Source organism: Amia ocellicauda, chromosome 19 (genome assembly GCF_036373705.1).
Source record: "Amia ocellicauda isolate fAmiCal2 chromosome 19, fAmiCal2.hap1, whole genome shotgun sequence".
NCBI lineage: Eukaryota > Metazoa > Chordata > Actinopteri > Amiiformes > Amiidae > Amia > Amia ocellicauda.
The window spans coordinates 946,187-961,704 of record NC_089868.1 but is presented as its reverse complement, the minus strand read 5'-3'; the positions used below and the strand labels follow the sequence as shown (position 1 = coordinate 961,704).

General features: G+C 38.6%; 1 protein-coding gene and 1 non-coding gene across 4 annotated transcripts; both read left to right on the top strand.

The window, feature by feature from the left end:
• The first annotated feature begins 1,289 nt into the window (after positions 1 to 1,289).
• trnar-ucu (transfer RNA arginine (anticodon UCU)) lies at positions 1,290 to 1,375 on the top strand. Its single transcript is given in 2 exon segments — positions 1,290 to 1,326; positions 1,340 to 1,375. It is a non-coding gene; the product is annotated as a tRNA-Arg (tRNA).
• A 4,176-nt stretch (positions 1,376 to 5,551) lies between these two features.
• gclm (glutamate-cysteine ligase, modifier subunit) lies at positions 5,552 to 14,601 on the top strand. Of its 3 annotated transcripts, none has more exons than XM_066691900.1 (7): positions 5,552 to 5,804; positions 7,439 to 7,504; positions 9,753 to 9,837; positions 10,962 to 11,018; positions 11,801 to 12,003; positions 12,314 to 12,428; positions 12,554 to 14,601. In XM_066691900.1, the coding sequence occupies exons 1-7, from the start codon at positions 5,685 to 5,687 to the stop codon at positions 12,730 to 12,732; spliced, it is 825 nt and encodes a 274-aa protein (XP_066547997.1). In that variant the 5' UTR covers positions 5,552 to 5,684; the 3' UTR covers positions 12,733 to 14,601. The 3 variants fall into 3 exon arrangements, with proteins under 3 accessions (XP_066547997.1, XP_066547999.1, XP_066547998.1); XM_066691902.1 differs by lacking the exon at positions 5,552 to 5,804 and adding an exon at positions 5,842 to 5,865; XM_066691901.1 differs by lacking the exon at positions 5,552 to 5,804 and adding an exon at positions 5,842 to 5,871.
• The last annotated feature ends 917 nt before the right edge of the window (positions 14,602 to 15,518 follow it).

Sequence of the window (15,518 nt, the reverse complement as noted above, 5' to 3'; positions counted from 1 at the left end):
TTGCCTTTAGAATAGCTAACATGAAAGTCGCAGAGTTTTAATCTCAGTAATAAGTGCATGCCCCTTGGATACAACAAAGCTGAATCAGCATTTACTGATTCTTTGAAAAAACCAAAGCCATCATTTTGTCTTGCAATGTATGCATATTAATTTCCTTTAAAAGCATTAAGGGGATAAAAACCTCAAAGTGCATTCTGTGAAATCCCAGTTGTTGAACGTAGTAGCCTACTTCAAAAGGCCACAACGGTATGGTAATCAAGGTATTAAGGAGTTTGAGGTATTAACACTCATATTTCAATTATTATTTGTTCTTGTTTGCCTATATTTTATTATAAACTTCAAAAACTTGATTTTTTTATTCGTCTTCCTTAACATTTAGATAGAACAGGAAATAATAAATGAAGACACCAACATGTCATGCACGATTTAAAAATGACTTTTTATTTACTTAATTACAAAGACTTTGAGTGAATTTCCAAATAAACGTTGTAAAAGAAAATCTAGTTGTGTTTCTCAAGAGATGCTGTGGGTGCTATGTATGGTTTCGGGGCTGTACTTAGAACTAAAGCAGACCTGGGCGAGGAGCTCCCCTTGCCGACTGCTTTTGGTTTTGCTACTGCAATCAGATTCATATTTCAGCCTATTGCTGACATGCAGTCCTCCACCTTGCAGCATGGCTTGTCCAGGGAGAAGGTGGCCTCTTGCCATTTGTTTATAGGTTGTATTTATTACTAGTATAAAAGGTCCAAGGGACAAAGCCCGGGCAAAATTAAACTAAATGCAAGTCATGCACAGGCAAACTCGAGACAATTGTCTTTTTGCAGAAGGTGGACCTCACTTTTCTGGAAAAATTAAATACATATTATTATATTAAGCGATTATATATAAAATATGCATTTATATGGATTAATATTTTCACTGATTCCTCCTAATGGTGGTGCACCTAGGGTGGCGGTCTTTTACCCCTTACTTTTCATGTATTTGTAATACAAAGTAAGATGCTACTATTATGCGTTTTGTAAGACTTTTCAGTAATTATCTGATATGTTAGTTGTTGCCACATCAAGTGTCGCAATTGCAGCTTCGGTTTCAAGTCCAACTCTAGAATGGATCTGATTTGTATTATTGTTGTCAGAGACAACATCAGTTGTTTTATTGCTCAGTATTTCAATGGAATTTCGACCGCTTTCATTTGATTTAATATGTTCTATATTATATTCTGTGTATACAAAATAATTAAATTATTAGTGTTATATTTAACACCTAACGGGTTTAAATGTCCAACAGGTGGCTCCGTGGCGCAATGGATAGCGCATTGGACTTCTAGAGGATTGAAGGGATTCAAAGGTTCCGGGTTCGAGTCCCGGCGGAGTTGGTTTTTGGTAATTAAGCTTTAAACGCGCTTCTCTGATTGTTTTAATTGCTACACCGAGTTGTCCTGTGAAACCATTAAACACTTAGAGCAACAACACGCTCGCAGCCTCTTACTTTCTTAGCTATAGTATTAACACATTAATAAGTTCAATACAAAATAAACAATTGATAGAAGCATATAATAGCATATATAATGACAATCCCGATGTATTTTTCGTAAATTATTATTCGAAGCAAATCTCCAACACATCAAATACTTTTTTGTTTAAGATGCAGGAAGCGATGGTCGCCATGTTTGTTTACAATAGCGAAATATTATGTTTGATCGTTATTAAATTTAATATACAAAATTATTTTCCATAACCTATAGTCTACACTAGTCGAATCTAAACAATATTCAACGTGTTTCTTAGCAACACATTGCTTTCTACGTAAGGCAATTTCTCGCAATTCACAGCCCGTTAACCTTCACTGCTTTCTCTCTGTCACTCTGGCTCTCTTAGGCTACTATTGCTTTTTGACGAGAGATGGCAGTATCTAAGCAAAATACATTTATTTAACACAAACCTTTTTCATTTCGCCTTTTGATTAACCTGTGCAGAAGAAAAAATCAATTTAAGTCCTTTTTTCAGACAACTTGGTTCGGCAAACATGAATCGCTGTTGCTGGGACAATGCTGACTATGAAACTTCCTCTTACTATGACGCACTCAAGGTCCGAAGTCCGCCTCACTGCGGCACACGTCACAGCACAAGCATGCCGGGTTCGGCAATGGGGTGTGCATTCAGAAAACTTTTTTTTTTGAGTCTCAGTCCTTCTCCCACTGCTGAAACGGGCACCGTTGTATGGTGGATAAGTGGCGTCTGCTAATAATAGAACATAAAAACATAAGAAAGTTTACAAACGAGAGGAGGCCATTCGACCCATCGTGCTCCTTTGGTGTCCATTACTAACTAAGTGATTCAAGGATCCTATCCAGTCTATTTTTAAATGTTCCCCAATTTTCAGCATCTACCACATTGCTGGGGAGTTTGTCCCAGATTGTGACTACTCTCTGTGTAAAGAAGCGTCTCCTGTTTTGCATTTTGAATGCCTTGTAGCCCAATTTCCATTTGTGTCCCCGGGTCTGTGTGTCCCTGCTGATCTGGAAAAGCTCCTCTGGTTTGATGTGGTCGATGCCCTTCATGATTTTGAAGACTTGGATCATTTTGTTAGATTTCACTGTGTCAAGGTTGTAGGGTTCTGCTGTAAGGCCATCAACATGAAAGGACTCTTCACTTTCAATTGAACTATGCAATAATTCAATTAGGTTAACAGATCTTTGGCAACTTGAGTACTTTTGTTGATATGGTGAAGACCTATAATAATATTTATTGGCAGACGCCCTTATCCAGGGCGACTTACAACATAAGTGCAATATAAAGTGTATGCTTCTATTGTTTCCCCTTGTTTTTGATTTTGTGTTAAACTTGTGTCCTTCAATTGTTATGTTTGTTTGTGGATTGCACAACTCACGACATTTGCATTTAAGACATTCTGGATCCTCCATCGGTTCAGCAGGTGTTATGATGTCCCTGCCATTTGCTGATAATATTGCCGGGGCATACACAAAGGAACGTTCTCGTTCGATGGGGTCTGAGTCTCTAAGTTTGAGAAGTATAAAAAAAAAAAGTGTTTTACCTTGCTTTTAGCTTTCTTGTCTGCTGCTGCTATGAAAATATCATTCTTGACTCTCCAATATTCAGCAATGTTACAATTAAAAACAAGAGGGCCATGTCTTCGGAATCCATCTGCCATTTATTTATTTATTTATGTATGTATGTATGTATGTATGTATGTATGTATGTATGTATGTATTTCATGTTCTGTTTGGTTATGTCCAAATGTAAACAAGTGTCGAGAAAAAAATACTGCCTGGGAATTGTTTTCTTCTCTGAGTATTATTTGGAGGACAGCTCCATGTCTGACACCATGTTGAATGACGAGTGGCAAGGCTTCATTTAGGGTTCAACAGGTAGGCATTATTTATTTGGGAACATTTTATTAACCCTTATTGCTATTGATTGCGCTTACTTCCGGAAATCAAAACCTCTCCTACTTTTCACTATGTTTTTCGGTGGCCTCTCTAATCTAAAATCCTAAGAACTAATCTAAAACCTACAATCTTTCACAAACAAGTAAAACAAAAATAAACCCTTCCCTTATCAGAGTCAATCCGCCAAGGACTTTTCTTCCTCATTACAGTGGCTCTCAAAAGTAATCAGCGGCTTGGACTTTCCAAATTTCATTGTGTTGCCACTGATCAACACAGAAAATGTCAAACTGAAAAAATATAATCTGCATATTTTTCTATATTTTTAATTACAAATACAAAACAGAAAATACTTGAATGCATAAGTAATCGTCTCTTCGGTCAACATGTGGTAGAAGCACCTTTGGCAGCAATTACAGCCATGAATCTATGCGATAAGTCACTATCAGCTTCACACATCTGGACACAGCAATTTTTGCCCATTCTTCTTGCTCAAGCTCCATCAAGTTGGATGGGGACCTTTGGTGCTGTCACAGTTCCCTAGCCCTGACCCTCTTCCTCCACTAGAGGCCGCCAATGTTCTCTTGCCTTTTCCTGCTCCCTTCACTGCTTTCCTTATTTCTTTCTATCAATTAACATTCCTCCTCACCCTTGTGCACTTCTACTCCTGTCCTTTGTTCTTATTTGTCCTGCTCCTGTCCTCCTAGTTCCTGCTCTCCTTTATAAACCCCTCACTCTGGGCAAAATGTTGTCAGCTCTACCTGCTTCACCTAGCCTTGTTCTCCTGGTTCCTTGTCCTGTACCTGTTTCTATTGACCTCCTGGACTTCGACCTTTTGCCTGTGACCTCGACCTCGCTATTGGATTCTCCTTGGTTTCTGTCCACTCAGTGTAGTAGCTCTGCAATTGGGTCCTTTCTCCATTAGCTTAATGGTCCTCTCACGAGGTAACCGTGACAGGTGAACAGAATTGTTCAACTCTTTCCACATATTCTCAGTTGGATTGAGGTCCAGGCTTTGACTGGGCCACTCCAGGACATTGACCTTTTTGTTTTTAAGACACTCCAGTGTGGCTTTGGCTGTATGTTTAGGGTCACTGTCCTACTGAAAGATTATTCTTCTCCCAAGTCCCAGGTCTCTTGCAGACTTCAGCAAGTTTTCTTCCAGGATTTCTCTGTACTTTGCTGCATCCATTTTGCTGTCTATCTTTACAAGGTTTCCAGGCCATGACATAGAGAAGCATCCCCATAGCATGATGCTGCCACCACCATGTTTCACAGTAGCGATGGTGTTCTCGGGATGATGTGCGGTGTTAGGCTTACGCTGAATGTAGTGCTTAGTGTTGAGGACAAAAAGCTCTATTTTGGTTTAATCAGACCATAGAATCTTCCTCCACTTGGTCTCAGTCACCCACATCCCTTCTGGCAAACTCTAGCCAAGATTTTATGTGAGTTTTTTTTCAACAATGACTTTCGTTTTGCCACTCTCCCATAAAGGCCACTTTTGTGAAGCACCCAGGCTATTGTTACAGTCTGCACAGTGTCTCTCATCTCAGCCGTGGAAGACTGTAACTCCTTTAGAGTGGTGAAAACTGGTTCTTATCAGACCCTGTTCTTCTAGGTATCAGGGTTGAACTATGGCACAGTGAGACCATGAGACACTGACCTTGTTCACACAAACACACAGGGAAAGAAAAGCAGTTCTTCAAACCTTATTCCAGATCTTCATCTTCATGCTGCCGTTTTTGTTAGGAATTGTACCAACCAACTGTGGGACCTCTAAAGTCAATTGGTTTCACCACAGCTCAATCAGGTGTGTCATAGCAAAGGGGGTGATTACTAATGCATTCAATTTTTTTCTGTTTTGTATTTGTAATTCATTTAGAACATTTTGCATATTATATTTTTCACTTTGACATTATGGACATTTTCTTTGTTGATCAGTGGCAAAAACGCCTGATTAAAACCTCCTACGTCGAGTAATGGCTTTCTAAGATTCAGCATGATTCAGCGATTATTGAAATGTGGCTACAGGACTGGTCCGCTGTACTCGAATGCTTCCTTTCGGACGCGCCAGACTCCAGGCCACAGTTTAGCGCATGTTTAGCGCATGTTTAGCGCATGCCTCGTCGCGTCTACCTCGCCGCTCTGCTCACGCACATGCGTAGGTGGTGCCGAGTCATTGCAGTTAAATAAAGCGCGGAGCAGACGGCGGCTGTCCGTGTGTCTGTGTGTGTAAACCGGTATCGTTTAGGTTGTAGTCCGCGCATTATCCACACACATGGAAAACCACAATGCCAAAGTGCTATTTAACCACGCCGCAACTCTGAATCTCCACACCGGGAACCTGGTCAACAGAAGCCGGCTGAAGAAAAAATGCCCTTCTTCACCCAGTGAGGAGGTGGGGCTGTTTTCAAGCTACAAGCCAGAGAGACGGAGTGGTAATTGGGGGAATGAAAGGCGTATGTGTGGGTATCAAGGGGGAGAAAGTGCGGGGATTGTACGCGGCCTGTGGGGGGTGTCGCAGTGTTTACAAGGGCCGAGGTCTGTACTGCCGTGATGTGCACGTATGGCTGTTGGATAGATGTGCTAACATAACGTTTCCACCTGTTGTGTGCGTAAATTGATTATTTCTTCTTCCTTTCCTTCCATAGTAGGCTATTGAGACATTGCATTTTTGTATTGAGCTATTTTAGACCGGACGTATTGTATAAATGAGAAGTTAATGCTTTACTACTGGTTACAACCACTCGTTCTGTAACACTGGTGTAGGTAGTAAAATAGTCTTGTTTTGGTTGAAGCATTTTGCTTGCGTTTGTTTAGTAGAGTGAAATCGGCAGATCTTTTATTAATACATATTTCTTTTAACAAAACTCGAGTAATGACAACCGTAACGATAACTCTTGTAATGGTTGTATATAGTTTAATATAGTTCTTGAAACTTGATCAAGATGTATGAACAAATTTAAGTATATACCATCATGCATGCAAATGTCTTGCTTTTGTTCGAGGTTGCATTGTTCCAGATGCATAAACCCCCTCGTTGATTTGCTTATTCTTGTCCTGTCGCATTTCGATGAGAGTGCAGCTACATTTTAAATGTGCAGATGGAACAATTTGTTCAACAAAAGTATGTAAGTAATCGCGGAAATATGTGCAATAAGTTATCATGGCCACTTGCATACCTTGGAGTCTCTTTATACTGTGCTAAAGTAGCTAAAGTAAACCTCTCTGGTACTTGAATATCTTATGTGTACTTTGAAAGGGATCAAGTATGTTGTAAAATTCCTCTAGAATTGTTTGTTCCTGTTATTTGTGAGCCAAGCCAACCGTTTTAGCTAAAGTACATCAAGCTTTCATTACAGACTATTTTAGTCCGCAAGCAGTACACCGTTTATCCATTTAATTTCAGGGCTGCATTAAATCAAAACTCCATTTAAAACCTTATACTTGATGGCAACTGATTTCCACTGGGTAGCAGCAGGACGTTTTGGTTGAACAAAAAGCTTCTTAGATTCTGTGTTTTGGTTTATTCCTGACATTTGTCTGTCAAAATAACCAGCTGATCGCTTTCCCAATTACATTGGTAGTCCTTTGAATTTTGTGAAACTCTTAACCTTGGTGCTGATATTTAAGTTAATTTCACATCCTTGCAAGAGTCTGCCCTTTATAATGAGATGGTAGGCTGAAGAATGTCCTCTTGAGGGTGGAGACTGTGCAGATTCCACACAGGATCGAACCCGACCCCCAGGAGCATGTGAGGCAGCAGTACCAACCACTGCGCCACTGTTTCCCTCCAGGGAATATTGTAATGTCTAAATGATGTTCAGCAGGTGGCACAAATGCCTCCCAAGGTCTTGTATATTCCAATGTAAAAACAAACCACATGCATTAAAACTACCTTATTCTGAAGGTATTTGGTTTTACTTGTATCCCCTTAATGTGCATTCCAATTTATGATTGATTTTGAGTTTGTGTTGTCTCTTGAATGCCTATACAAGCAATAATCTCTGCACTCCCTCCCCACCCTGTCAGCTGCAGGACTGTATTCGAGCCACCCTGACTGAATGGTGTTCAAAACTTCCCCCTGCCTTGGACAAGGTAAGGCTGATGCAATGATCATGCATATGACGTTTACCAAAGTAAACCTCAATAACTTTAAAAAGCTAAAGATCAATAAATGCAGTATTTTTATTTTATTTATTTAAAGATGGTTTATGGGTCAATGATATAAGGTTTTCAAAATGAAGGGGAAAAAAATGCACAGCAAAATGGATGTAAAATGCATTATCTTCACAAGAATTTGTTTTTTTGTATTCTTGTTTTTAAGATTTCAGATTTTTGCCACCCAAGAAATGTCAGGTGCCGCAACCGTATATTAATTTTAAAAATAGTACAATTATTCATATGCATTTGTGTCCAGTTGTGTGAAATACATTAAACTTGTCTAAAATACATAAGACATACTAAATTTACCTTTAAATTCTATATTTTATGGGGCTTTTATTACATGGAAACGGACATGTTTTTAAGCATCCAATTTCCTATAGGGAGAAACAGTTAAAAAAAAAAAAAAAAAATCTTATTACTGCAGTATAGGGGTCATTTGGGGTATTTTGTGGTGCCATATCCTGTTCATAGTTTTCTTGGTGATATTACATAAAAATACTTTTTGTTTTAAATGGGTTGCGCCATTTGACATTTGGAGAAATGCATTTTAAAGTTTATTTTTAAATAGAATACATTTAACAGCACGGGTTCACAACTTTTAATAATTTATAAGCAATTTAACATTCAATTATGCCAAACTATTTGATTAAGCAGAGTAAAATAACCTTTTCACTACAAATCTGTTCTCTGCATATATGTTCATCCAGTTTACCCCACCTGACATTTTGGGGCTTTGGAACCCCAAAACACAAATGTATTTAAATAAAATGAAAATGGTTCCATATAAGGTAGATATCCTATAATTTTATACATCTATTTATTTAAAATGTTTAGGAAAATAATGGTTTCGTACACACACAAAAAATGCACGTCATGTCATTGCAAACCTGTATAAGGGTCATTTTCCTCAAATCAATTCACCTTGGATCATGCCATAATTAATTACCCAGAGTTTTGAATGTATGGACTTTTTCCATTCAGAAGACATATGCCCTGTGCACAGACTCGTATGTAAAGAAAGCGCTGTTGAAAGATAATGTATGGACATTTATAAATGGATACATTTTAAATATATCATTGTCACTGTTTTGTGTAATAAGTACATCCTGTTGGACTACTCTGTTCCAAGATGCTTATATTTTCAGACATTTTTGTGCAGTTGGTAAAACATGACATGTTGATGTTTGGTGCAGGTAGTGAAATTGACATGTTTTGATAAGGCTAGGTAAATCTGATTATGTAGCAAAAATTGATGTTACACAAGTATGTTACTTGTAGCAACAAAAATGGAAACCTGTAAGGCTATGGGTTTAGTCACCCAACAACTTGTAAAGCATCACAGCCTTTCAAGTTGCTGAAATACTGATCAAGTCTTTTCTTCAATTTTGAAAAAGGAAAAATGGTGTGGTGGGGAATGTTTTGTGGGAGTGTTACAGTGCAAGTCTCCATCCTTTGCCAGAGTTCTGCTGCAGTCAGCGAGTCTATTTAGTGTGCTCAGTCAATGCATAGGAGTGTGACAAACGCAAAGGGAAAGATCATTGGAGCACTGCGCTGATGAAATCCCATAAGATTCAGGTCCAGAAAACCAGTGCAGTGGATTTTTAGTTGTACTCATTTTAACTGTATATAAATGACCATGGTCAGACATGCAACCAATTATATCTACAAATCCCATCCAGCACACCCTTAGCAGCAAATTTGGTGTAATATGTTGCTTTCATAATTAATTTGCCTTGAGGGTGTGAAAAGGCAGTAAATCATGGAAATGAATTGGGTTTTATATCTCGAAAGAAACCTTGTAATATTTGGTGGTGGTGGTTTTCTAACGGGTTTGTTTTATGTTCTCTGATGCTTTTATATCTAATTTTTGGTTTTCCCCTCAAGGATAAGATGGTTTGGAAAGAATTTACACACATGACCAAAAATACCTTCTGTAAAAACCAAGAGTACTGTTTTAATGCAGCCTTGGGTGCAATCTTCTGTTCTATTTGTCACTTTTACAGAGATATATCAGTATTTATAAACTAATTAAATGAGTAATTGGACTACACAATAAATAGTTTTCATAATCCTGTATTTGAAGTTTGTTTGCAAAGTTGCCTGAGACTTTTCAATAACTACTGGATGCAGACTGATTTTTTTTTTTTTTTTTTTTTTTAAATACAATTTGATTTTGCAGGAACTTCCCAACACACTGGAGTGTACCTTTACTCAGGCCACAGATGCAATTACACCTGAAGAAAGGGAGGAACTGAAGGTTTCGGGTAACATTATAGTTTCTTGACTGACAAACGTATATATTTTTTTTAATGCGTTGAAATGAAAACTAAACCATGAAATTAACCCCCTAAATCTGCTGCTAAGAGGGCATACCGTTTTTTCATTCTTGGTGCATTACAGATGACTCCTGTACCTTTTGCCCCCCGTTGTCCTAGAATGGAGAACATTTTGAAGTTTGATTTAAATACTTGGGTGTTGTAGGTGGACAAAGAAAAACATGCTTCTTTATTGTGCCGTCCGAAAACCATAACAAATCGTATCCCCCTCACAGAGGAGCCTTCATGATGGTTTCCAAAATAACGAAGTACAATTACAAACTAAAACTAAGGTAAAAGGGGGGGGTGGGGGAACCAGAACCAGAACCAGAACCTGCATACACGTACACATTTGCTATTGTGCGTGTGCGTGTGCGTGCAAGATGTCCGGCTGTTAGGGTTTGAGCTACTGCTCGGAGAGGGACAGAGGGAGCCCTGCCTTTTGTGGGGGGGGGGGGAGTGCTAGTTGTGGGTGCTCTGCAGGCAGCAGCAGCAGCTGAGCGCTAGGAGGTGTGAAATGATAACTGCTGCAGCTGTCAGCACTGATTAAATGCAATCGCTCTTCCCCAACAGGTGTGCCCAGACAGGGACAACCTATCACACTGGGGGGGGATCATTGATTAATACAAAAAATCAATTGGGGGGGGGGGGGGGGGTGGGATCAGCTTTGTCAAATGTTATGGTGTATTGTGTGTGAAAAAATCTACAGTATTTCCAGGTAGTGGACAAAAAATAGAAACGAGGGTACAAAGGCCATGCAACAATCCTTGTGGAGTAGTGGTGCCACATTCCTGCAGTTGCAGACACTAGTTGACCCTCTTCTACATTGTAACCATGCTGTCCTGGCTGCTTAGTTGTGCTCCAGCACTCTATTGAGGAACATTGTTTCCATTTATAAAAAATAAAAATAAAAGTCCACTACCTATAGTTGCTGTGTACTTTTGGACTGTGATAAGTGCTTACATAGTGCCTTTCTTGTGGGTCGGTGTTAATGTACTGTAGCAAATGTTAGTGGGTTTTCATGGAACTAGTGAGACTGATTGCTCTGGTGTGTGTTTTGTCTTTGACTACAGTGAAGCTTTTTCTCAGTGGATCAGACTGCACCTCTATCCGTAATGCTGTAGATATGGGTAAGTGCTACACCGAGACATTGTTTGTGCAATGATCCTGGAGAGCCCTAATCTCTCTTGCCACCGCCCTCTCTAAAGATGAGGAACATATTTTGATCAATTAATAGCTGTTGATCAATTAAGTCGGTTTATGGAACACTTAACGACTGAATTTACCCAAACCTTGCTTAATTGATCAGAATTAACTTTCCAGGTCTGTATATTCTGGTATTTAAACATTTGGTAAGTCTAGGTAATTTGGCTATCAAACAGCAGGTGTATAGAATTAGTGTAATACAAAATGCAAGTTTTTTTTTTTGTATAGTCCAATTTATATCTTTGAAGGATGTACATAAGTGTTTACAGTGAAATTTGTTATGTATGATGACTATATGCACAAGTATAGCTTTCTTTGCAGTAGTCCAGTGAGAATACAATTATCTATTTGTCTTATTGCATTTGATTTGAGCGTTATCCCAAAATTTACTTTCTGGGCGGGCAATTGTGAAGAATTTAGAAATGTGAAAATGTTCCTGTCATTTTGGAGGCTATTGAAACTTGTTTCTGAACATTTTTGAAACCTCATAGGAAGTGACCTTGTGATCTCTTGTTCAGATGGTTTATATTTGCATATCTTTGGGCAAATGTCCTTTAATGTGTATAATTGTACATGGGGAGGGGGGGGGGGGAACCTACTGGGTGACAATTGGTGGGAATCCAGGGAACAAGGGAATTCCTGAAAATATGCCATCCCATGTTCACAGGAGAGCTTGATTGATTTGTATTTTATTGGATGTTGGCAGCATGTTCAGGCCTGGGGGTGTCCATGCTGGACTCTGTGATCATTGCCCCCCCCCTGCTGCCTGAGGGAGAGGGCCTAGCCCTGGGTCACCTGCAGCCTCTGTGGAAGGAGCTGGAAAGCCTGGTCCAGAGCCACAAGGTCACAGCCATCGGCACCTCCGATCTGGATAAAGCTCTACTGGAACAGCTGTACTTGTGGGCGCAGGTAACGATCAGAGGTTTACCAGAGCCAAGGTGGCTATCGAAACTATACTCCTGGTGTCTTTATCAGGGCTTGCATTGAAAGGATCTACCGCTTAGGTGGAAAGGTGGGTTCTTCAAATCATGTCTCTTGTAAAATGATCACTCGCTTGCATCATTTTATGCAGTGCAGTCAGCAGAGAAAAGGTGATTTTTGTTTTTTCATTGGCCTTTCAGGTTGTGAAATGTGCCAACCTGTAGATTATTCAAATCAGTTTTTCAAGGTGCAGAAATGTATATTCTGTGCAATAATATGTATCCTCCTTTGTGTTCAGATAAAGCCCAGCAGTAATCAGGTGAACCTGGCCTCCTGCTGTGTGATGCCTCCAGACCTGACTGCATTTGCCAAGGAGTGTGATATCCAGCTGCTGACCCACAATGATCCCAAAGGTGAATTTATAACTCGACGCAGGCTGAGACGTGCAATGTGGCCTGTAGCTGTGGCGGTAGTCTGTGGTAAAGAGCCAATCTATGCAGTATTGGCACAATTTTTTATTTTTTTATTTTTTTTGTAGAACTGATGACTGCAAGCGGATTCCAGGAGGCTGTGCAGGACAGCATTGGGGAGCCGCTGGTCACAGAGTGGTTCCTGGAGTGGGTCCTACGCTACTCAGTCATTGTCAAAAGCAGAGGCATCATAAAATCAAAGGGCTACCTTGTTCAAGCCAGACGAAGCAATTTTCATGACCAGTGAATCCAGATGAATAACATCACCTTCCCCACAGATCTTTATTTCTTTAATTAGCGAGGCTAATCTGGAGACCTTTGCGGAATAAAAAAGGACCACACCTAACTGACTCATATTATCCTAATTTACAGCCTTATGGCACGTTTCCACTTATGTCTGTATGCTTTATGGCAGTGGTTTTCAAATAGGTCCTGGAGTTCCCCCTGCCCTGCTGTTTTTTGTGCCAACTGAGGTCTTCATTAATGTTCAATTAAGGATTCAATTAAGCAATTAAGACCTCAGTTGGAACAAAAAACAGCAGGGCAGGGGGAACTCCAGGACCTATTTGAAAACCACTGTTTTATGGTATCAAAGCGTGCATGTTTAAATTGCAAATATGGTTCTAAATATCTGGACATCTAAAACCAACACAAGTCCACTATGAACTCCCCAATTACCCATCCAGTGAATTTACTGTAGCGATGGCAGTTTGTTCACAGTGTTTTTACAGGGGACATCCAGGGTCAAACATCGTGCTCACATTTTTAAAGTGTACTGGAATCGGATGGTGACGCTTGTACTGTAAAATGTTCTCCCAGTGATTTTAAAACTTATTCTAGCTCCGGGGATGCTTTAACATTTTTCCAAATGTTTGCTGGGTGAATTTAGAAATGCCAACAAGACAGATCAGTTTTTAGAAATGCCTGGTTAAGTTAGATCTTTGTTTTATTCCTGGAAGGAAAAAATAAAGTGAAACCACTGTTTTTGTTTTTTAAAATCTAAATAAGTATTTCTTGCTTTGGATTGAAATTATGCATATGCCTCTAAACCAAAGCATGTATTCAACTTGGTGAACCCAACCAGATTTGAGGTGGCTGACCATTGTCAATGGGGAACAAAATTACATTCATGGTGAGCTTCTAACCTGATTTATAACTGGTCCCTAACCCATGAGTCTGGCCTAGGGGAGTTGGGATGCATTAAGTTGGGCCATCATGCAGCTGGTAATTTCATTCTTACTTTTAGAGGCACTGCTTATTCCTTGCATTTTTAAATGTGGTGGAGTACCATTCCCTATAACTGTACATAGTTAAGATTATGTTTTAAGTGTAGGTTACATTGTTCATAGTATTTATGCTTTTATATTAATTTATTTGTTAACTTTCCAAATTCAGGGAGGAGAGAAACTAACTGTGTTTCCTGCTAGTAATCTGACTTTTTAAATCAAACCCTTTCCCCATATTCTTACCCAACTGCAAATGTAAAACCTTTGTCTATGATCGACCACAGTCTAATGTCTTGGCTTAAGTGGTTTTGCCATTTTAAAAAGCAATTAATTGAGTAATTTGCTAGAATTTGGCAATAAGTTTTAAGTTAACCTTCAAATGTCTTGTATTTTTCCAAATCTGGTTTTACTTTATAGTAGTCGCATGATGCAGTAAAATTCTGACTGTGGCCTGCAAGAGTGCAAATTAAGAGTTTTAGGACAACCTCCTCAAACAAGAGAATCTCCTCCATGAAGGACAAAATTAGAGGATGGGAATAGCGCTAACAAAACCATTATTATCGTTTGCCGTTTTCGGAGGCAATTGGAAAAGGTGAGTGGTGTAAACATAAATAATAAACCATGGCATTTATGTCTGTTTGATACCAGATTGTCTAAATTGGCAAGTGCTAAAAAGGAGAAACGGAATGCATCTCTACATCTTGTCTGTTTATTCCAGAAGAATAAAAAATCCCATGAATCAGTTGGGTCTAATATTAAGTTTACTAAAAATAAAAGGTTTTGATGAACACTGAATATCTAAATTCACGTTAGATTTAAATGTATGTTTGTTTGTTTTTTCCTCTGTACATGGATTTTTAATTTTGTGTTAATAAATGTATCCAATCATTTGGGTGTGTACTGAAATACTTTGTAATCTGTTTTTTTTTTTTTTTTTTTTTTTTGGTGAATATTGGTCTTTATTGATTTAATATTTTAAAATGCATATTTGGGTGTATTAAGGTTATTTGAATTGTAATAAATGCATTGAATTAGTGCCCGTGGGAAGAAGACCTTTCAATAATAAATCAGTACGGTGAGGGCTGAGGGGGGGAGGGGAAAAAAAAAAAATGCCTCCATGCATATAAATTAAAATGTTTATTAAAGCTACACAACCCATTGGTAAACGCACAGGTTTTGGTTTTCTTCACTGAATTAGACATGCATTGTTCATCTTGTGCTCTTGAAAGAAAAATATATCTTGCTAGTAACAGATTGCAAAGTGCTTTTGGCCTACCAATTTAAACTTTGCATTTACACAGTAGGTAGTGGTTTCACCAGATTTAGGTACAAAATGTGTTTGATTTTCAGAGGTAGTTCACTTCTTAGTGTAATTTATTTTTTATGACTAGTTGTCTTTATTCATAAACAATTTGAACATTTTTAATGATTGACTTTTATATTTGTATTTAATCTTAAGAGCTTAAATAGAGCAACAGAGTAAGTGTAGGCCTAAATAGTGTGTGTGTGTGTGTGTGTGTGTGTGTATACAGTGGATTGCATAACTATTCATACCCCAAGGACTATGTTACAATCTAATGAAAATGTATTTAATAGGGATCCTCTCCTTTGATTAACACCACATACACAACTAAACATTTATTTTGAAACAAAAGTTAATACTACATGGAAAATTAAATGTGTTATGAAATGAAAAGTAACTTAAGACTCCCAAATTAATGTGAAGTACAAAACCTTCATTGATGTTTTATTTCTAGTAGTCACTCCTTAGAGCCATATATCTGATAATGTGTAAAATATCCTGGTT